At 41.0% G+C, this 22,175-nt stretch overlaps 1 protein-coding gene across 3 annotated transcripts in view; it reads left to right on the top strand.

Moving 5' to 3' along the window:
• The window catches only part of LOC114554347 (voltage-dependent calcium channel subunit alpha-2/delta-2), a 49,742-nt gene that overhangs the window by 6,541 nt on the left and 21,026 nt on the right, over positions 1-22,175 (top strand). For all 3 annotated transcript variants that reach the window (XR_003692407.1, XM_028576133.1, XM_028576134.1), the window contains exons 2-9: positions 7,511-7,592; positions 12,215-12,331; positions 13,046-13,105; positions 19,444-19,488; positions 19,701-19,836; positions 19,965-20,096; positions 20,235-20,292; positions 20,394-20,444. Coding sequence is in view for 2 of the 3 variants with exons in the window: in XM_028576133.1 (XP_028431934.1) it covers positions 7,511-7,592; positions 12,215-12,331; positions 13,046-13,105; positions 19,444-19,488; positions 19,701-19,836; positions 19,965-20,096; positions 20,235-20,292; positions 20,394-20,444 (681 nt within the window). In the remaining variant the exon portion in view is untranslated. The remainder of the gene's footprint in view (positions 1-7,510; positions 7,593-12,214; positions 12,332-13,045; positions 13,106-19,443; positions 19,489-19,700; positions 19,837-19,964; positions 20,097-20,234; positions 20,293-20,393; positions 20,445-22,175) is intronic.

Here is a 22,175-nt window from a genome sequence, read left to right as displayed (position 1 = left end):
GATTTGTGGCTCCTCCAACGCTTGAAGCAACCCCAACAAGACTTTAATCTGCAATGTTTTCTTCTTAACTCTGCTGTGAGCTGTCTGACTGATAATAAATCGACTCTCGGGCACTTATTTTCTCGGGACATTTTCTGGGTATTGAGATTTATTTCCTGGTTCAAACTAATTTCGCTAGAAAGCTCAAATAAATGTTTCCCTCTCCACAAAATATTCTCTAATCCATTTGGCCAGGCTGAACCGCAGGATTGCATGTTGTGAATGAATCCAGTTGAATGAAGGCAGTCTCAATATCTTAATAAAGATTCCCATCTCCCCATGTTCACCTGCTTTACTTAATATCTTTATTAAGATATTGAGACTGCCTTCATTCAGTGGTCCTCCTGGTCTCTTTAGGATAGGGTGGCAAATTCTGGGCATACAGGGAGTCTTTGAAAGCATATTTTGCATCTTAAGCAATTATGTTTCCTGTGGCTAATAGCATACGGTTCAACATGGCATTGATGCACTATGAAAGACACTAGTTCTTCTTACACTGCATTATGTTGCTTTTTTGTGATTGTGTACAATTGTGTATGTGCTGCTTTGAAATTGCAGTTTTGTATGATATGCTGTTTATGACTGAGAACACAAGGAAGAATACATATAGAGCACATACTATCAGGATCAGGGCCAGATGTTGTAAACATCCAGGACTTTGAGAGGTCCAGGGGGCATCCACCCATCCTCACAGTGCAGCTATATGCACTATATACAATTAGTACTTTAAAACCTGTACATAGTTTAGTAAAAAACATGATAGTTGCCAAGGGAAAAAAATAATCCTATAGAGCCTACATCCTATTTTATATAAAAAATCCGATGTTACCATTTTTATGTTGCATAACATAGGTAGGGTAGGAATTTGACGTCAACAGCATTTATAATCTTGAAACCTATTTTTGTTTTACTATGCCCCAGCTACTAAGCCACTGCATACTATATGTTGTGTTGCTGACAATGTGTACTGACTGTTTTTTTTCCCATGCAGTACTGAAAACAAATTCCACCAACTCTGGTCCAGTGGCTGTTAGAGTGAAGTTTAAGGCTCATTAGAGTGAAAGATTTCTCAGTCAAATGATCAGTTATAGCTGTGTGAGGCAGAATGCAAAACATGTGAAGTAAATTTAAAGTAGAGTGAGACCTCTTTCTCCTGTAGCTCTCTCTCTGTCTATGGTTAGCAGAAGGCTAAACTATACATCGCCTCCAGTGTCTTCTTGTTTGGATGGCAACGAGGACTAGAGGCCGAAGCCACGGTACCATCTACTGCTGCCATCCAAACGAGAAGACACCTGAGGCGGTGTGAGAGGAAACCTAAAAATGGCAAACGAGTCAATTTTAGGCTAACGTGCATCTGCATTGGTAGAACAGCCAATAGGAATGCTCTTTCTCTCTCTCTCTCTCTCTCTCTCTCTCTCTCTCTCTCTCTCTCTCTCTCTCTCTCTCTTTGCCCAACAACGCCATAAACAAAGTGCCTAACTCAGCTGTAAGAATACTTTAAAGTGCACATATTACGCTCATTTTCAAGTTCATAATTAGGGTTGGGCATCGAGAACTGATTCCTACTCGGAATCATTTCAAAAATTATGATTCCATCGGAATCGTTTCTTTATTGGAATCGTTTGGAGGATTTGGTTTGAAATCTGATCATACTGTAGGTTCCAAATTTAATGCGCAAGTTTTGGTTTCTGTAGCAGCCAGACGCTTGTTGTGTTGCAGCCATGCAGCACAGTAAGCGGAGCTCTAGTCTGGCTTTATTTTGCATTGAAAAAGCTGTAAAACTGCAAACCACTATTGAATCAAAATAAAACTTTCCTCTTATTTGTGAAAATAGGTATGTGACGCGTTTCAACTCCACCCCTCAAAGAATCGGAATCGAAAGGAAGAATCGGAATTGGAATCAGAATCAGAATCGTAAAAATCCAAACGATGCCCAACCCTATTCATAATTGTATTTAGAGGTTATATCAGAATAGGTTTACATGGTTTAATTTTCAGAAAACACCATATTTTTGTTGTACTGCATGTTGCTGTAACTCCTCTTTTCACCCTGTGTGTTGAGCTCTCTGTTTTAGCTACAGAGTGAGGCATCACACTTCTGTTCCATCTTTGTTAGGAGTCGCACATGTGCAGTAGCTAGGTAAGGACTACTAGCCAGTCAGAAACAGAGGCGTGCCATTATAACGTGTGTTACAACGAGACGCACGTTCGTCACTGAAGTAAAGGCTGGACTGCAATAGAGCTGTTTGGAGCAGTTTGTGAACAATGTTTTCTGTTGGAGATGGTAAGTCCCTTTGGGGTGGACTTTGGGCTTTTTCACTTTGTAAACCTATAACGTGCACAAAAAAGATATATGATACAATAAAGGAAAGGGAAAAAAGCCATAAAAGCATAAGATGAGCACTTTAAAATATGGGTTCATTTAAATGAAGGCAGTGACCCCAGAGCTGCTCACTGATTGGTTGTTTGATACTGTTAGTTATTAATTAGTGAGCTGGCCTATTTATCAAACAAATATTCCACACAAATGTTTGAACATTAAATTGCCTCTTGCATTAATGAGCGCTGCACTCTGCCTAAAGATGGCAGAAACCAGCTGCTATACTACCACCTTACAGCCAGTGTTTCCTTTAGCATTTATTTTTAGCAGTGGGGGCAGGTCTGTCTGAACAGCAACCCCCCCTACCCTAAAATGAGACACATTGACCACAGCCTCATGAGTTGGCATTAGCTTTCTAAAATAGAAAGTAACGTTACGTTAATGTCTTGACTTACCTCAATTTCATTATGGAATGGCTTGAGATGTCTCTTAAGGTTTGTGGTGTTTTTTACCTGTGATTTTGTGGCCGCATTTCTCCCCATCTTTTTCCACAACACATTCCGTTTTCTTTTCCACTTCTATGTAATGAAAGTTTTTCCAAATGCCGTTTATTCTTTTTCTCCCAAAGACGAACTCCGGGTGGCCTGCCACGGTCCCAGCTTTCTCTGTGACAGACTTAATTTTGTTTGTTTTCGTGTATGCTCGTCTCACTCTCTAACTCACCTCTGCATCTTCTAAATTAAATAATGCTGCGACAGGGCTTGAGGAAGTAACATCGCCTGCGTCTGCGCAGCGCGACCCGAATAATAATTACGCAACTTAACAAGACAAAATAACGTTATAACATTTCGTCTTGTCTCGTTTTGGTCAACGAAAATGAAGAGACATTTTAGCATAGTTTTTATTTCGTAAACCACATTTAGTCTCGTTTTTATTCGTCAACAATATTGCATTATACGTTTAATTATCGTCATCGTCACATGACCAGCATTTACGTTGCATCTCGTCTTGTTTTCATCACTTGATAAAGGTTAGGACAATATTTAGTAATAATTTTCGTTGACGAAAACAACGCTACGTGCATGTTAAGTAGCATGTTGGTTTGTTTTGGTCTTATAATACATCCATAAATGCTCCAGCAGAGAGGATGGTTAGTTTAGCCAGCAGTTAAGTTTACAAGAATTTGTCCAAATTTCAAGATTTGTGGTAAACTAAGAAACAGTTAGACTACAAACCGACAGCTTTTGTTTTAGCTTGTTTGTCAAAATTCGCTATTTAGAGTAGGCTAGAGTAGAGCTGTGTTTGTGTAATGGTGGACGAGAGTGGACTGCCCAGACAGATCAGATTTATATATTTCGCTTCCTACATGTTTATGCCTGTAGACAGGTGAGTGGGTATTGATACTTACTGTATTTACTTTTAGGTTTTATTGTGGCCTACTTACAGTAACGAGCGTAGCGGTATCTTTCCCAGTCAGGTGCATGTGCTGCGTGTTGTAATACACCTCTGCTGTGTGTGTTGTGTGCGCGTGCGTGTGTGTATGAATGTGCTTGCAGCGCGAGCATCTCTGTTCAGAATCCCATCTATCTTCCAAAATTGTGCTTGAAGCTGCAGGTCATCCAATTATAACGACCTCATCCACATTGTCGAAATCATTTAGCTATTGAGCCATTACATTGAAAATCTTTTAGATAACAGGAGCCTATGATTTACTGTAGCCATCTTAATGACACACTACCTGGACGCCTTTTTCTAGTCTCCTCTCCACAACGCTGTATTTGGGCAAAAAGTCACGTCGTGAGATCGAGAAAAGTTATCTAGCCTTTTTATGTTTCTTGTAATGTTAGCCTTAGTTATTTATTTCTTACCTTGATTTTGGTGTCTGCGTTTCAAAGCCATCTTGACAATAAACTACAGCAACAGAACAGTATGTGGAGTTAAACTGGACGGGCCCAATAACTTTGAAATAGTTCTACTTTTTGTTAAATTGCAATGTGAGCGGCAGCCAACGGGGGGTGCATTATGTCTGATCATTTAAAAGTCAAGGCTACCGTGATACCGTGTCGGAAGAAATTTTACCATGGCGGGCCGCCACAATAAAATCAATATAGAGGAAACACTGACAGCCACAACATTTACTTAAAATTGGCACTATTCATGAGCAGTACCATTCAGCCTGCATATGAAAACAGTTCTATAATGTCCTCTGTGGCTCTGGAGGGAGCTTTCCAAAGTGCAGAGAAACGTTAAAAACTGGACCGAATTGTATGAGCCTCAATACAATACACCTCTGCATTCATGTCTTGAGAAAGTTCCTTGTGACCAAAACGTTGATGACCAATAAACCAATGCAGGTGAAAAATGTGTGGGATCTTTGGGGGAATTATGTAATTCCCTGCACCACAAAGGAGAAAAAGCAAGTGGTGTGCATGTTGTTTTCTACTCATTTCCTCAATACAATACAGCCATCTGTTGTTTGCTTTGTCCCATTGCCATCTGACCTCAGTTTGATCTGACCTCAGCTTGTGTTTAACCAGTGATCATTTAGAGCCCTCACCTCAGGCACTGGTCACTAGCAGAGTAAAGTAAATTCCGTAAGCTTGTTGATCAGTAGCAGCATGTCTCTCTTGGTAAAATCATATGTGCAGTCTCATCAAAACAAGTTTGTTTTAGGACACCTTTCTGCTTAATGTTTCACTCTGTGCTCTTAAACATAATGAAATTGGTCATGGAGGAAAGAGATTTTGTTTCTAAAGGAGATATGAAGTCCATACACTTTAAACAAGGCTAATTTAGTTTTCTGGGCATGATTCTTTGCAGGTCTATGTAAAAGTGTCCCAAAGCATAATACACATTATCTTCAATTGCTTCTTCTTCTTCCTATTCTTCTTCCTTCTCCTCATCCTATTTTTGTAATAGAACCAGTATTGGTTTGCATGGGCTAGGAGGGAATTAATGGCTGGACCCACATGTGCTGGTGGTTCTGGTGTGCAGTCAATGCTGGGTGTGATTTCTGGAGTTGACATTTAACCTTGAAAGCTCAATACAGCATAATTTGTGTGATTTGTGTAGTTCTGGGTACTAGGGTAAAAAAGTAGTACAAAGATATGTTAAAGCAGCTATAAATTATAGTTTTATAATAACAATGTATCAAATAACAGTGTGACAGGGGTTGCATGTAGCAATGAACCTACAGAGAATTATCACCTGAAGTTGCAGCTCTGCTTTACGGTGCTTTCTAGTCAGCTTCAGCTAATTATTTAGCTGTTCGGATCACAACTTTACTGTTTTTTTACTCTCATAGTGTTTTCTTCCAGGTGCAGCAGGCAGCTGTTTTAAGCAAAAAAGCTCTTAAAACCCACTGTACGTTACCTGCTCAGCAGCATACAGCAGACAGAGAGACTAGCCGGTGAACATAGTGGAGCATTTAAAAAGCCACATATTTACCTCAGGTGTTGGCAGAGACCAAAACCAGAAAAAAAAAAAAAAAAAGCTGGAGGAGGGCTTAAAGAGAGTGAAACACGACTCGGAATTAATGAGAATGATGCTCTGTAACTATTGGATGTGTAAATAGTAACTGTTTGCCAACATGTTCGCCACATCAATTTAAAAGGATATGTTAGCGTGTGAGGCTGAGTTCTTCACAGTCTGGAGTCGATTTACAGATTTATGGTTCAAACCAGTAAAAAGGCTGTTGCAATAATCCAGGCGTGATGAGATAAAAGCATGTAAAATAGTCTCTGTGTCTTTAAAAGTTAACATGGGTCGTATTTTTTATATATTTTTAAGATGATAAAAACCTGATTGCACCAGTTGTGTGGTATGCTGCTCAAATCTCAAGTTACTGCCAAACCAGACGCCAAGATTCCTTGCAACAGGCTTGATGTTGTTCAAGGTTGTCCAATGAGAGAGACAGTTGCTGCTCTTCATGAATATCAATGTACTACGTATTTACTCTAACGGTCAAAAGTTTGGGGTCACTTAGAAATTTCCATTCCACTCCATTCCAGACACAATACCTGCTGAGATCAGTTGTATTGTTTTTTTTTAACCAGGGCAGCAGTTTTCAGATTACATTATGTGCTTACATAATTGCAAAAGGGTTCTCGACTGTTGTAGAAAGAAGTGGCTGAAGAAACACTTGAAATTCATGCTTTTTGGTCTAAACGTCATACCCAAATTAAAAGTGGTACAGCTCCCATATACTTTGACACTCAGGGGTGTGCCTGATATATACGTACTTTATATAATAATGATGTAGCAAATTGTATTTTTCTTTGCTCCTGAAATATCCTTTCACAAAATTATGATGATGGGTCAACAAAGCTGATTAGGTAGCATTGCTAACATTTCAAGGCTTATACTCGACCACAGTCTGAGATTCTACTCTTTTCCTGCTGTTGTTTAGTTAATTGGTGTGATCAGTGTTTTGTTTTTTGTTTTTTTCTTGAAAAGATATTTTATCAAAGGGTTGCACAAATATGAGTTGCTTTCCCAAGGTGTGAAATTCTCAGGCATGGACCTGGTGCCTTATTAATTGTGTTGGTTGCAGGGTGGAGGCACCTTATTTATTCATTTAGTACATCTTGAAACAATATTTAGTAGAGATATTAATGTGTTTTAGTTTTTGTTAAATTATGCACGTTTTCATAATTTGTGTTTTAATCAATGCACAGGTGATTGCTTTTTTTTGTTGCAACATCAGTTCTTACCTCTGTGAGATGCGCACACACACACACACACACACACACACACACACACACACACACACACACACACACACACACACACACACACACACACACACACACACACACACACACACACACACACACACACACACAAGGTAGTAATGACATTACTGCAATTGCACTGTAGTGAAATTTAAAGCAGAATTGCAATTTTTGCATGGCCAACACTGAAAATGAACTTCACTTTTAATCAAAGAAATCTACATTAAATCTGTTATTCTTTGTACAAAGAATTTCCGCTCATATTCATGCTGTTTACCTCTGTGAGACACACACACACACACACACACACACACACACACACACACACACACACACACACACACACACACACACACACACAATATCTGTTTGACTAGTTTATGTTGTGTGACAGTCAGCCTGTGTTGTTTATCCACAGGATAATGCACTGGGCCAGGCGTATCGAGCAGGAGATTGACAGAGTCTTTCAGCACATCACTGGAGCTCAGCAGTTGAAAGGGGTGAGTGTGTAGCCTTCTTTTTATAGTACACAGGTCTCATCATAGTGCTGCATAAACGCAACAAGAAATGCACCAAGCGGGCAAAGTGGTTTTAAATCCATTAAGTTTAGGAGCTATAGCTAAATACTGTAGGTGAATAAAACAAGAAAACAGTTACAGTCTGCCTTTCAGAAACCACTTTGTTTCTTTTTTTCATGACTCCCTGCAGAGATATGAGCAGCCAAAAACTCAGTTTTTCTCTTCCATAAAACTCTAATAGCTTTTATATTCATCAGTTTCCTAAATGTAATGTATGTTTTTTAGAGGTCGTAGGTGAATTGTGTGCATTGCTTGCAACAATTATCAATCATGCCCACATTGTACGATTCCTACAAATCCAAAGAGATGCCTGAACACACTCCTACACTGGTTAGATATAGAATATCTAGTGTAATGTTTCATGAAGTCATGAGCTTAAAAACACCTACATTCATGCATACTAATTCAAGTCTTTCATAAGCTGATCATGTAATGTCTGTTATCTTTTACTAGTGGAACAATTCACACTTACATTAATGGTTTTATTACTTTGTATAAATGCACCAATATCTTTCATCGGACTCTCACGCTCTAAATGGTTTTGGAATTGTTGTGTCGCTATAGTTTCTATCTCCCTCATGAGAAATCTGAAGTAATGACAATTCTGTCAGCGCATCCAAATGAAACAACCCTTCCGTGATCGTATTTCACCCCCATCCCTCCTCCATGCAGTTGCTAGTAGCAAAGGAGGACACAGAGGATTGAAAAAACATGATGAACTCTTCAGAAGAGGTTATTATCTTTACCCGAGTTTCTGCGAGCGAAAGTCGCCGGTAGACACCAATTTTTAAACATAGCCATGCTGAGAAATACAGATAGAATTGTGTGGAGCTGATAGTCTTAATTAGCTTTGTATCAACTCATTTGGCAATGGCTTGAATGTAATGGACCTTTATTATTATAAAAAAGTTACGCACTAAAGCTTTAAGTAGGCCTGCCTTCAAAACTTGCCATTTTCAGCATGTAGCTTGCTAGTTCGAAGTTTGTTATTGATTCCCATAGCAAAGGGATTTTGAGAACAGCAACGCACAGAGAGCGGAAGGTGACATTCAGCGTATGAGCCACCTGCCAGATGTCAGGCTTTATCTTGGAAATATACTTCTGTTGATCCAGACTAATACTTATCTAATGCACTGACTATTGCGCTGCATGTAAATGTCCAATTTCCAATTTTCCTGATTTCTGGTTTCTTGCGTGCATGTAAACATAGTCATGTTGGTAATCCATTGCATACTCACATTCATTAAAATATCTCCATTTGCCTGTTTTGTCCAATAAGTTATCAAGGTTATTTCACATCCTTGCTGTAGGTGGCTGATAATAAGGGGTTGTCCCTGAGAAAGCGAATGCCAAAAAACAGGACCAAAGATCATCTGTAGGGGGCAAGAGAGACTGCTTGGTGAAGATGTGTGGGGGCGTTCCCTCAGCAGAGAGCAGCGGCACGTGTCCTCTCTGTTTGTGTCACAGCAGAGCAGATGGTCAGCCTGCAGCCTGCAGTAATGCCTTGATGTGAGACTCACTTGTTCATTGAGTCCTCATTAATCCCTCCATGCTCCTGAAACAATCTGGATCTGTTAAAGAAATCGTTCCTCTTTCCCCGGAAAGCTTAGTGCAATCTTCTCTTGTCGAGGAAACGCTTGCAATTTAAATGAAACGTCATTTTCAATTCCTTGACCAATAAAAAGACCTGATTTTTCATTTGCAGATTGATGGCCACCCTGATATAGCTCTGTTCTAAATCAGTTTTTTTTTAAACCATTTAGTCTGCTTGGCTGCAATTTGGCAGGACTGTTTTTCGATGAAATCCCAAAGAACTTCAATTTTGCAGTTTTTTATTCTAAAGAAAGCTACCATGATTATCTGGAGGTTGGGGAAATCAGTTGTTAGTATCTGCATGCTAACATGCTGATGCTAAGCTGGTTTAATGTTTGCCATGTTGACCATCTTAGTTTAGCGTGTTAGCAGGCTAAAATTGGATAATTAGCATTAAGACAAAATACAGCTGAGGATGATGGGAATACCATTAGTTTTGCAGGTATTAGGTTATAAATGATGGTACAACATGAAAAGTCAGGGAATCACCAAATCATTGCAATTTATCTTTAGGGGAACGTGGATATCTGTACCAAATTTCATCGCAATCCACCCAGTTGTTGTCAAGACTCAAAACTACAAATGTCAGCCACATGGTGGCGCTGTTCACTGAAGTCAGTAGGCTTTATTCTCTGGTAACCATGAATGTCTGTAGAAAATTTCATGGCAACCCATCCAGTAGATGTTGAGATATTTCACTGGATACTACCATAGACTTTCTTTACAGTCTATGAATAATACACATTTTGACCTGCTGGTGGGGCCAGATAAAAAAAATCAGGAGATCACTAAAGGGTGTAGGTTCATGAGACAGACTAACCAACAGCCTTCTAGCTGGTTTGCTAAAGGTTTTATCTACGTCGTCAGTAGTACGGCTTGATTCTGAAAATATTCCACACGGGTCTTTCCAGACAGCACCCAGTTCCCATCTGTGTGGCTTGGGCCAATAAAGCATCTGGCTTGAGGAAAGTCTTGAAGTTCATTTGGTGAGGTGCATTTATAAGGAGAGGGCTGCTATAGAGCAGGTTTGCCAAATATATTCATTCAGATCACTTTTTGTCTTCTTCCTGACATCTTTCCTCATGAGGTAGAGTCTGATGGTCTAAAACCAGACAGTGAAGCTTATAGCAAGATAGTGTAGGTATCTTGTCCCCTGCATATCTGATGATGGTGATGAGCCTCTTGAACCTCTAGTCACCATGGTTTCTGTGTGTAATAATATACAGCTAAAGACTATTGGTGCAGTTAGATTTTGCTGGAAAAACCAAGCATGTAATAAAAGGTGTTATTTGTTTTTGGAGAGGTCTGAATGTGGGCAGCTGCAAAGCTAAAGCTATGAATGTTCCCCTTTGTGCTCCTGTTTGTTAATAGATGTGTTCTGAGCATGTGCAAACAGGCAGTATTTCATGCCAAAAGTTGCAGAACTTTCCCTTCACCAAACCTTCTCTAACAAAGTAGAAATTAGTTTGAAACAAAATAGATACTCCGATATTTGCTCACGCAGCTCAGTGTCATTCCCAGATGTCTGCTGATGACCTATAAAGTTCTCTGGTGTAAGAAATCAAAAGGAATACTTTGCAAGGATGTTGAAAGGCCACATTTCAAAAGATAACTTTGATGCATTTCCATGTGTGGTCTAATTTAACTTTGTCTGGAGAAGAGCATAAAGAACAGAATCTGGGTGAATCTGTAAACTTTACTCCCAAGTCAGAATGTAATGAAGAGTGCAAACAGTCATTTACATTACATGCATTAAAATAGATTTTTGTTGTATTATGGTTTAAATAGACTATAAGCGTCCCGGCAATATTTGTCATCTTTGAGGTGAGATGAGAGATGAGAAAATAAAATAAACCTCAATCTTCAACTTCACTGGAAACATTGTTACTAGAGGAAACAATGCTGAATGTCTCACTATCAACTGGCTAGCTCTGCAGGCTTTTTAATGTGGTTCAAACCATCATAATTATCCTGTAAATAAATCTCACACAAAACGTATTGGACAAAGTCACACTTTGTCTCTGCATTGTTATTTTTGTTGTTAAAAGCCACAGTTAACAGCTTTAAGTGAGTGTATTTTTTTCACACCAAGTTAAATAACATGTAGCAGCAAAATATGTTGTTTTTTTAATTAGTTATTTTTTTTTAATTCCAAAATGCTCCATGCCCTGCTTTCAAGAGCAATTGCATTCATTGTTCTGTCAACAACCATCCTGTTCTTGTATGTAAAATAATATTATTATTATTATTATTAGATTTTTTTCATGGCTAAAAGAAGACCCAGTAGGGTCGAAACGTTGCATTTTATATTAAATATGGGAGTTTAAAGCAGTTGTGCGGACATTACATTTTTTTAATTTTTAAGAGAATAAATGCCACATGGTGTCTGTGCAATTTTGGTATATAATTCCAGTAAAGTGATTCTTCAGTGAAAACTTTGTTCAAAGACAACAGACATTGTGTGTGAATAGATTACATAAAGGCTCCATATTTAGATTTGGAGTGAACACACAAACACAAGTGATTGTTCCTCTGTGTCCAGTATTTGAATATACAATTTGAATATGAAAAGGATTTGCTTTTGCAAATTCATGAGCTTTGAATTATTATTATTATTATTATTATTATTATTATTATTATTATTATTATAAATTATATATATATAATTTATAATAATATATATATATATATATATATATATATATATATATATATATATATATATATATATATATATATATATATATATATATATATATATAAATATATATATATAAAAAATCAACTGCATTAATTTGTAACACGGATTGATGTTAAATTAGCTTGGACAATTTGTCAAAGGTTACATATAGTCACTAGCAGGACATTAGGTCAGCAGAAAACAAACTTAATTGTTATTGCTCTGAAGTTTTTCACTTTTTTCCTTAATTAATTTCATAAAAAATGTACAGATATACAATGAAGAAAGACGACGGTTTAGTCTGGTGAAGAATCAGCCTCGGAAGATTGTGGAGAAGGCGGCCTCAGATATAGAGAAACTCCTGGCGAAGAAGCGCAAAGCACTCGATGTAAGTACATGTTTCTGACAAATATGAAACACTGTTGATACAATTGACTGTTGCTATTGTATCTGCTAATGATTTCATGTTTTTAACTGTAAATGTTTTTTTTTTCTGCTAATTTAGTTTTTAAGTTAATATTTAACATGCCATGCCCCTTGACTGAGATTTTTGCAAGTTAGAATCTATGGCCCCGCCCATGGCTCTGCAACATCAGTAACCCTAACTGTGTATTGATAAAACCATGGCACTGTTCATGGTGCTGAAGTAGCAAACAGATTTGTATTTGCGACTTTTTCTCTGAGTCCCTCCCATCCTTCAGTTTGGTCTTGGATCTATAATATTCTTTAACATATAAAGCTATACAGCTAATTGTATTAAAAAATACAGAACCAAAAGAGTCATTCATGGGGCGGTTCACTAGTCGTGGGTGAATGACCCTGTTAAAAATGAACAAATCACCTACTGGCTATAGGGTTTGCAAAATTAGAAAAAAAAAAACATTGATAGAAAAGTATTTGATTGACAGCATCCCTGATATTGTCTGAACAGCTCTCCTGTAGCAAAAAGTGTAGGGCTACCTTATTTGCAAAAGCCAGTAAACGCAGTTCTGTCTCACTCTCAGCACCATGTTTCACAGTGTTCCTCCTTCTTTGATTAGATAAATCAGATTTGTCATTGTTGCTCCTCTAATTTGAGTGTTTCTCTGTTTTCAACATGTAGAGGTTAGCCAGTGAAGCAGAGCGGCTCCAGCGAGAGCATCAATGGCGGGATGGAATCAAGGTAAACTCTTAAATAACATATTTGTCGTTAAAATAATGCATTTGTAAATTTGGATCTGAGTGGCAGTTTATATGTACTATAGTCAGCATTATTGAGAGCCTTTGATACACAGCACAATACTGTGCCTGATCAGTATTATTGACACCCCTTGATAATTTTTTCATGTATGTAAACCCAAAAACTTCCATATTCCATATTTTTTGTGATTTTTGTTTCATAATTTCCTCACATAGTGAAAACGTTACGCAGTCAAGTTTAACCAATGATGTTAATTCAAACCAGATGGGTCTGATGTCTCTGAGCGTTGTCACTCTAAATGGGACGACTTGAAATAGACAGAACATTTACACCAGTCAGCTGAGCAGATCCCTGAGCGCTCAGCTGGGTGAAACAGATGACTGAGTGCACTCAGCCGTGTGGTTCTGTTGAGCCCTACACACATTGGCATTCCACTTTTCCACTCGGTCTGCTTCATTTGGCCAGCAAAATGAAATGGGGTTAACCCCATCTTCTCACATGGCCTCTCACATCCTTCTCTGAGGCGCTGAATGCTTCTGTCATTTTAAAAGACACGTGGTTTTGCACATTTTAGCTAATTTCTTTAAAATGTTGAGACTTTTCAACTCTGTCAACCATTTTCCAAAGTACACCATCAGCTTTAAGATTGATTTCCTACGCTACCGACTCAGGTTAGCTCAGTCAGTAGCACGGGCGCATGTATACAGATGTTTATACCTTGATGCAGAAGGTCCAGCGATTGAGTCTGACCTGGGGTGATTTCCCTCTCTCTCCCACTTTCGTTGCTTCCTATCCATTAAAGATGGAAATATCCAAAAAATGTCTCTTAATAAAATAAAAAAAAAGATTGATTTCCTACCTTCCAGTTTTTTTCAGTATCTACTTGATATGATCCGTGTCCAGTAGGTACGGTATGTAAATCAACCTAAAATCTTTTGAAAATGTTTCTGGCTGAAGACGATCAATACCATTCTCATGCCTGTCTGCGAAATATGAAGCCATAGCAGCCAGTTTTGTTTAGCTTAGTATCAGGACTGGAAACAGCTAGCCTGGCTCTGTTCATAGCACTTCTAAAAGCTCACTTAACATGTTATACCTCTGAAAAGTCACTGCACATGGCCAAGAAATAGTCCCACATGTAACCCACCATAAAACCAGTTTTGTTTTGTTTCCTTTGGATGGAGCCAGGCTAGCTGCTTTCAGTCCTTATGCTAAGCTTAGCTAACCAATTTTATGGCTGGAGCTGTATTGGTCTTCTCATCTATCTTTCAGCTGTTATATTTCACAGTAAAGGTACATTATGATGACAGAAAATCGGATTCCAAAAAGGATCTAATAAATATTATAAGTAAGAATATTTCCCTGCAATTCCTATCTCAGAACACACAAACCATTAGTTGTTTTACAAAAAAACATTCGACCGGTGATGTTGGTCAGTAGATTACACTTTCATGTTATTTTGTACAGGAAGAAGACTGTAAAGTGCTTCCAAGTTAATGCCATCCCATCCATCCATCTTCATCCGCTTATCCGGTGTCGGGTCGCGGGGGGAGCAGCTCCAGCAGGGGACCCCAAACTTCCCTTTCCCGAGCAACATTAACCAGCTCCGACTGGGGATCCTGAGCGTTCCCAGGCCAGGTTGGAGATATAATCCCTCCACCTAGTCCTGGGTCTTCCCCGAGGCCTCCTCCCAGCTGGACGTGCCTGGAACACCTCCCTAGGGAGGCGCCCAGGGGGCATCCTTACCAGATGCCCGAACCACCTCAACTGGCTCCTTTCGACGCAAAGGAGCAGCGGCTCTACTCCGAGCTCCTCACGGATGACTGAGCTTCTCACCCTATCTCTAAGGGAGACGCCAGCCACCCTCCTGAGGAAACCCATTTCAGCCGCTTGTACCCTGGATCTCGTTCTTTCGGCCATGACCCAGCCTTCATGACCATAGGTGAGGGTAGGAACGAAAACTGACCGGTAGATCGAGAGCTTTGCCTTCTGGCTAAGCTCTCTTTTCGTCTACAGTGCGATAGATTGAATGCAATACCGCACCCGCTGCGCCCGATTAACCGACCAATCTCCCGCTCCATTGTCCCTCACTGCAAACACAACCCCAAGGTACTTGAACTCCTTCACTTGGGGTAAGGACTCATTCCCTACCTGGAGAAGGCATTCCATCGGTTTCCTGCTGAGAACCATGGCCTCAGATTTAGAGGTGCTGATCCTCATCCCAACCGCTTCACACTCGGTTGCGAACCGATCCAGTGAGTGCTGAAGGTCGCAGGCCGATGACGGCATCAGGACCACATCATCTGCAAAGAGCAGCAATGAGATCCCCAGCCCACCAAACTGCAACCCCTCCCCACCCCGACTACGCCTCGATATCCTGTCCATAAATACTACAAACAGGATTGGTGACAAAGCGCAGCCCTGGCGGAGGCCAACCCTCACCTGAAACGAGTCCGACTTACTACCGAGAACCCGGACACAGCTCTCGCTTTGGTTGTACATACTCCCGCAGCACCTCCCACAGTATCTCCCGGGGGACCTGGTCATACGCCTTCTCCAAATCCACAAAACACATGTAGACCAGTTGGGCATACTCCCAGGCTCCCTCCAGGATCCTTGCGAGAGTGAAGAGCTGGTCCGTTGTTCCACGACCAGGACGGAATCCGCATTGTTCCTCCTCAACCCGAGGTTCGACTATCGGCCGAACCCTCCTTTCCAGCACCTTGGAGTAGACTTTACCAGGGAGGCTGAGAAGTGTGATACCCCTGTAATTGGCACACACCCTCTGGTCCCCCTTTTTAAAAAGGGGAACCACCACCCCGGTCTGCCACTCCTTTGGCACCGTCCCAGACTTCCACGCAATGTTGAAAAGGCGTGTCAACCAGGACAGCCCCTCCACACCCAGAGCCTTGAGCATTTCTGGACGGATCTCATCAATCCCCGGGGCTTTGCCACTGTGTAGTTGTTTGACTACATCAGTGACTTCCGCCCGGGAAATCGACGACAATCCCCCATTATCCTCCAGCTCTGCCTCTAACATAGAGGGCGTATTAGTCGGATTCAGGAGTTCCTCAAAGTGCTCCTTCCACCGCCCTATTGCTTCCTCAGTTGAGGTCAACAGTGTCCCATCCTTACTGTACACAGCTTGGATGGTTCCCCGCTTCCCCCTCCTGAGGTGGCGAACAGTTTTCCAGAAGCACTTTGGTGCCGACCGAAAGTCCTTCTCCATGTCTTCTCCAAACTTCTCCCACACCCGCTGCTTTGCCTCTTTCACGGCAGAGGCTGCAGCCCTTCGGGCCCTTCCGGTGCCCTGCAACTGCCTCCGGAGTCCTCCGGGATAACATATCCCGGAAGGACTCCTTCTTCAGTCGGACGGCTTCCCTGACCACCGGTGTCCACCACGGTGTTCGTGGGTTACCGCCCCTTGAGGCACCTAAGACCCTAAGACCACAGCTCCTCGCCGCACCTTCAGCAATGGAAACTTTGAACATTGTCCACTCGGGTTCAATGCCCTCAGCCTCCACAGGGATGTCTGAAAAGCTCCGCCCGGAGGTGTGAGTTGAAAGTCTGTTGGACAGGGGCCTCCTCAGACGTTCCCAATTTACCCGCACTACACGTTTGGGCTTACCAGGTCTGTCCAGAGTCTTCCCCACCCTCTGACCCAACTCACCACCAGATGGTGATCGGTTGACAGCTCTGCCCCTCTCTTCACCCGAGTGTCCAAAACATACGGCCTCAGATCAGATGAAACGATTATGAAATCGATCATTGACCTTCGGCCTAGGGTGCTCTGGTACCAGGTACACTTATGAGCATCCCTATGTTCGAACATGGTGTTCGTTATAGACAATCCATGACTAGCACAGAAGTCCAACAACAAACAACCACTCTGGTTTAGATCAGGGAGGCCGTTCCTCCCAATCACGCCTCTCCAGGTGTCTCCATCATTGCCCACGTGTGCGTTGAAGTCCCCCAGCAGAACAATGGAGTCCCCCACTGGAGCCCCATGCAGGACACTGGAGCCCCATGCAGAATACTCCGAACTCCTGTTTGGTGCATATGCACAAACAACAGTCAGAGTTTTCCACCCCACAACCCGCAGGCGTAGGGAGGCGACCCTCTCGTCCACCGGGGTAAACTCCAACACAGCGGCGCTCAGCCGGGGGGTTGTGAGTATCCCCACACCCGCCCGGCGCCTCACACCCTGGGCAACTCCGGAGAAGAAAAGAGTCCAACCCCTATCCAGGAGTATGGTTCCAGAACCAAGACTGTGCGTAGAGGTAAGCCCCATCAGATCTAACCGGTAGCGCTCCACCTCCCGCACCAGTTCCGGCTCCTTCCCCCACAGAGAGGTGACGTTCCACGTCCCCAGAGCCAGCGTCTGCCGCCCGGGTCTGGTCCGTCGAGGCCCCTGACCTTCACTTCCACCCATGTGGCATCGCACCCGACCCCAACGGTTCCTCCCACAGGTGGTGGGCCCATGGGATGGAGAGGGAGTTGCCACGTAGCTTGTTCGGGCTGTGCCCGGCCGGGCTCCGTGGCAAACCCGGCCACCAGGCGCTCGCCGACGAGCCCGCCGTCTGGGCCTGGCTCCAGACGGGGGCCCCGGGCTTCCTCCGGGCAGGGTCACTCCATCTCTGCTTAGCTTTTTCATTGGGGTTTTTGAACCATTCTTTGTCTGGCCCCTCACCTGAGACCACTTTGCCTTGGGAGACCCTACCAGGAGCACAAAGCTCCAGACAACACAGCCCTCAGGTTCACAGAGACACACAAACCTCTCCACCACGATAAGGTGATGGTTCACCTTATCGTGGTTAATGCAGTTAGCTTAATAAATAAGTAAAAAAAAACTGCATGCACTCACAAACTTTTTTCTGCTCTTTTCTTTAAGTCAGACAATGATCCTAATCAAGAATAGTTAGCTCAACTGTCAGTTATGTTTTATTTGCGGCTCAGTGGGGAACAGACAGGAGTCAGTGGTTTGGCACTGCAGTAAGAGCCAGTGTCCCCCTTTCTTTTCATTACGTCAAGAGTCATTTGGATTTGAGCATTGTGAGATTGCCAAAGATCCCTGCACCTAATTTGTTCTTATAGAATAAATCAATACATTTTTATCAACAGGTGAAACATTTTCCAGAGGATTAAAACACTGCTAACAGGGTCAGGTCTAAAAAAGCATGGCTCTCAGGAGAAGTTAACATGGAGGATGAGCAATGTCACTTCTCTGGACTGACTGATAAAAACACAGGCTGATAACGGCTAGATGTTTTAAGCGCTGTACTCCTCTGAGGATGGGAGATTCTTATTACTAACAGCAAGAAGACAAACAGCCGACAGAGAGAGACTTGTATATAGTTGAAATGTAATATAGGCTAAGGCACTCTTTGGAGATAAGATTTGGTAATCAGAACAGGCCAAAAATAGGAGCATGTCAGTAGATGTCATGCTTATTCTGAAGTATGTTAGGTCTCTTCAGAAACTAAGACTAACAGATGGCAATGTCCTATCCAAGCCTTACAGCCTGTCCACACATAATGTGACAGTAATGAGCAGGAAACAATAGCAAACATTTGATGGTTACAGCTTCACAAATGCAATGATTTGAGGCTTTTCTCTGGTTTATATCATTGTAAACCAAACATTTTTTAAATAAGGAACTTATTTTGTGGTAACTTTTGATGGACATTTGTCATGAGTGTTACCATTTTACAGATGGAACGATTCATTAATTCCTCAAAATTGACCATGTTAGTCCCATCATGTTTGTGAGGTTTACGCATGAACTGTCAATCAACACTAGACCTTGTTCTTGAGAAAATGAGCGATGATGCATGGCTGTAACTCATATTTGAGTGTTGCTATGGTCATCCAAGCAATTTCATTATCATTATTGTAAATAGTAGCCCACTGTATGTTACTTATAGGTTATGATGCTGTTGTAAGCTCATAGTCTCAGTTTTAAAAAAAAGAAGTCACATTTGACACCTTTTAGAATTATAATAAAATGCATTTTGTAACCGGACTTTTCAAGGCAAACTCTCACTTCTACATTCCTTAAGTCGGTCAGCCCGGCTTATCCTAAAAGAACATGTGCATTACAGTCATGAGAGAAAGGCAGATACATTACTAAATACAACAATGCAGTTTTGTGCTGCTGATTCATCAAAACAATCTTTATTTGCAACAATAATTAAGTAGCCTCCATGTGTCTGGAGGTTGACTTGACCTGTACGAACAAACTGTATGACTACTAGTCCTCATGTTGTTTCATGGTTTCCAACATTGCAGCCTCCTCATATCTGTGTCTTGTTTTCTCCTAGGAGCTCGACATGGCTTATTATGACTCCAAGGCTGAGCTGGATTATGTGAGTATGGGACAAATGAACAGATTTGTCTGCTTTGTTTATATTTACTGAGGCCATTTGACAGAAGGACGATGATTCATTGTGTCTGATTTAAATAAATAGACTTCAAAAAGTTGTCAAAATGCAATTAGATAGTTACAGTAATCATTATAATAATGCTGATGAAAAGATGAAGGTTAATGTGACATGCGTGCTTTCTGATGTTCTCGTAGTACTCCATGGATGGAGAAGGAGAGGTGGAAAACCCTTCACATATCAAGCTGGAGTTTGTTTATGATCCAAACTTCAAAAACAATGTCAACTATTCCTACACAGCTGTTCAGATTCCCACAGATATTTATAAAGGAGGCAAGTGAAGTTCTGATTATATTATGTATTACTCAGCATGGAAATATGTCATATGCTTGTGATTTAAGTTGATTTATTTTACATATTTTAAAGAGCATATCTAAGAAGTTTAACTCTTTTCCCATCAGCTCCAGTCATTCTGAATGAGTTGAACTGGACGCAGGCTCTGGAGAAAGTGTTCATGGAGAACAGTCAGGAGGATCCGTCACTGCTGTGGCAGGCATTTGGGAGTGCGACAGGTGTCACTCGCTACTACCCAGGTAGCTTTTAACAACCATCCTTCCTAACCGGATGATGTTGAATATGAAGGGTGATGGGACATTTCAAATGGATTGAACAAGGGCTAACTCCTATTTACATAAACAGTATGAGGGGAAACATCTTTTCATTTTTTTCAGCTTCACCTTGGAAAGCCCCCGATAAAATCGACTTGTATGACGTCAGGCGGAGACCATGGTACAATATGCTGCCTAAAACATTTTTTCATGCCAGACTATCACAGGTGCAGTACATTTACAGGCTTGACGTTGTGCATTCTCTCTTTTTCTTTGTCACAGGTACATCCAGGGAGCCTCATCCCCCAAAGATATGGTCATTCTTGTTGATGTGTAAGTAATTAATAACGTTTAAAAAAGTTTCTTTGGTTTAGTAATTGGCTTACATGTGAATGTAGCATGCTGTAGGTACACTATCAAAAAGTACATGTGTGTTGCTTCTACTATTGCTCATGTACCTGTGAATTAAAACAACAACAAAAAACTGTCCCTCACTTTGCAGTTTTAAATAATGAACTGAAAAAAAGTGTTCCTCAGCCTTCCTTGCACTTCTTTCTCACTCACAACTGAAGTGAAATGACCATCTGAGGTGTTATTTCACATAAGTGAGCAGCTTCTTGGTGCTTCTGGTCCTATATGCCAGCAACATTAGAGAAAGAAGCCAGACTGAAGTTGAATTGTAGTGGAAAAACAGTGCACCTGGCACTGACTCTGCACTAAAAGCAGCTGAGAGTGCAGATCATATTGCTTATCATGTGTAACAGCCTAAAGGTCAGGTTGGAGATGATTCAGACTCAAGAACAAAATCTAAATGGTTTGTACAAGATGTTGTTTTGTAGTCTATAAGTGGAGAAATGGCAAAAAAAACAATTTGATGAGACATGAGACATTATTTAAGGGAATAGTACAACATTTTGGGAAACATGCAAGGAACAGGGGGAATCAGCCAGCCTGCAGAGTCTCCAGGAAGTCACTGCTCCCAGCTAAGACAAAGTCTGGCACATAAACCCCCCAGTAAAACAGCAACAAGTTGTCGTTTTTACAGTTCAGTTTTTTACAGATTAAACTATTGTTTTAAGCTCAAACATCATCAGACCAAGTTTTGCTTCCGGTTTCTGTGGTAGATCAGTTATTAAAGTGTGTTTTGCTTTTTGTAGTCCAACTCATAGTCGAGTACAGCAGCCTGTTGTCACTGTACTGTCTCCATGGATACTATGCATTGTGGCGGTAATGGGTCCTTTCCTCTTTGCAAGGTTAATCCTATTATTGTGTTGAATGAAAAATACTTCATGAACTCATGAAGGACCTTTCATAAACGTGGTTCATCACATGTACATCAAGATAGTCACTGAGGCAGCCATTTTCTGTGGACATTTTCTAAACCCTTGTGTTGTTTTTTTATTATTAGAATTGTATTGCATTATTATTCGACCATAGTGAAGAAATACTGCTGAATAAACTATAGGCCAACAACTTAAAAAGAAATCATTCGCACTACATTTAGTCATAGAGACAATATTTAGGGACATCAGGGTATATTTACTAAATAATGTTTGTCCATATTTTCACTGAGATGTGTTTGTGTGATTGCAATTTTAGCAGTGCTGCTACAAATTGTGTTTAGGAAAAAGTTAGTGTGTTCCTCTGTGGACTGCAAGACATGGGAGAAGGAAAGACAAACAGATAGCCACTGAAAAGGATTTTTTCAATGCTGATTAATCACTGCAGCAGGGGAAATCATTGAAAATCTGAAGGAAGCATGTGTAAAGTTCTCAGCACTAGTGAAGACTTTGGTCGGGCATTTAGAGGGAGAGCGAGAGGGTGCATTGTAATTGAAGCAGGTAATTATAAAGTACTTATTAAAATAGACACGTCAAATTTTTTAAAATCTATTTTAGCAACCACATCAAAGGACTTTAAAAGTTCACCAAAAGATATTCTACATTAATTCTTAATTTTCCCGTAATCATGAGATTATTTTACAATTCAGCCACTGATCTTTTTGTTGAGCTAATATTTAGTAGCACTTTATTCATATCAACTGCAGATGGGATCATATACTGG

The sequence above is a fragment of the Perca flavescens genome, chromosome 4 (genome assembly GCF_004354835.1).
Source record: "Perca flavescens isolate YP-PL-M2 chromosome 4, PFLA_1.0, whole genome shotgun sequence".
Taxonomy (NCBI): domain Eukaryota; kingdom Metazoa; phylum Chordata; class Actinopteri; order Perciformes; family Percidae; genus Perca; species Perca flavescens.
The sequence above is the reverse complement of the archived record's forward strand: the minus strand, read 5'-3'. Positions and strand labels throughout refer to the sequence as shown.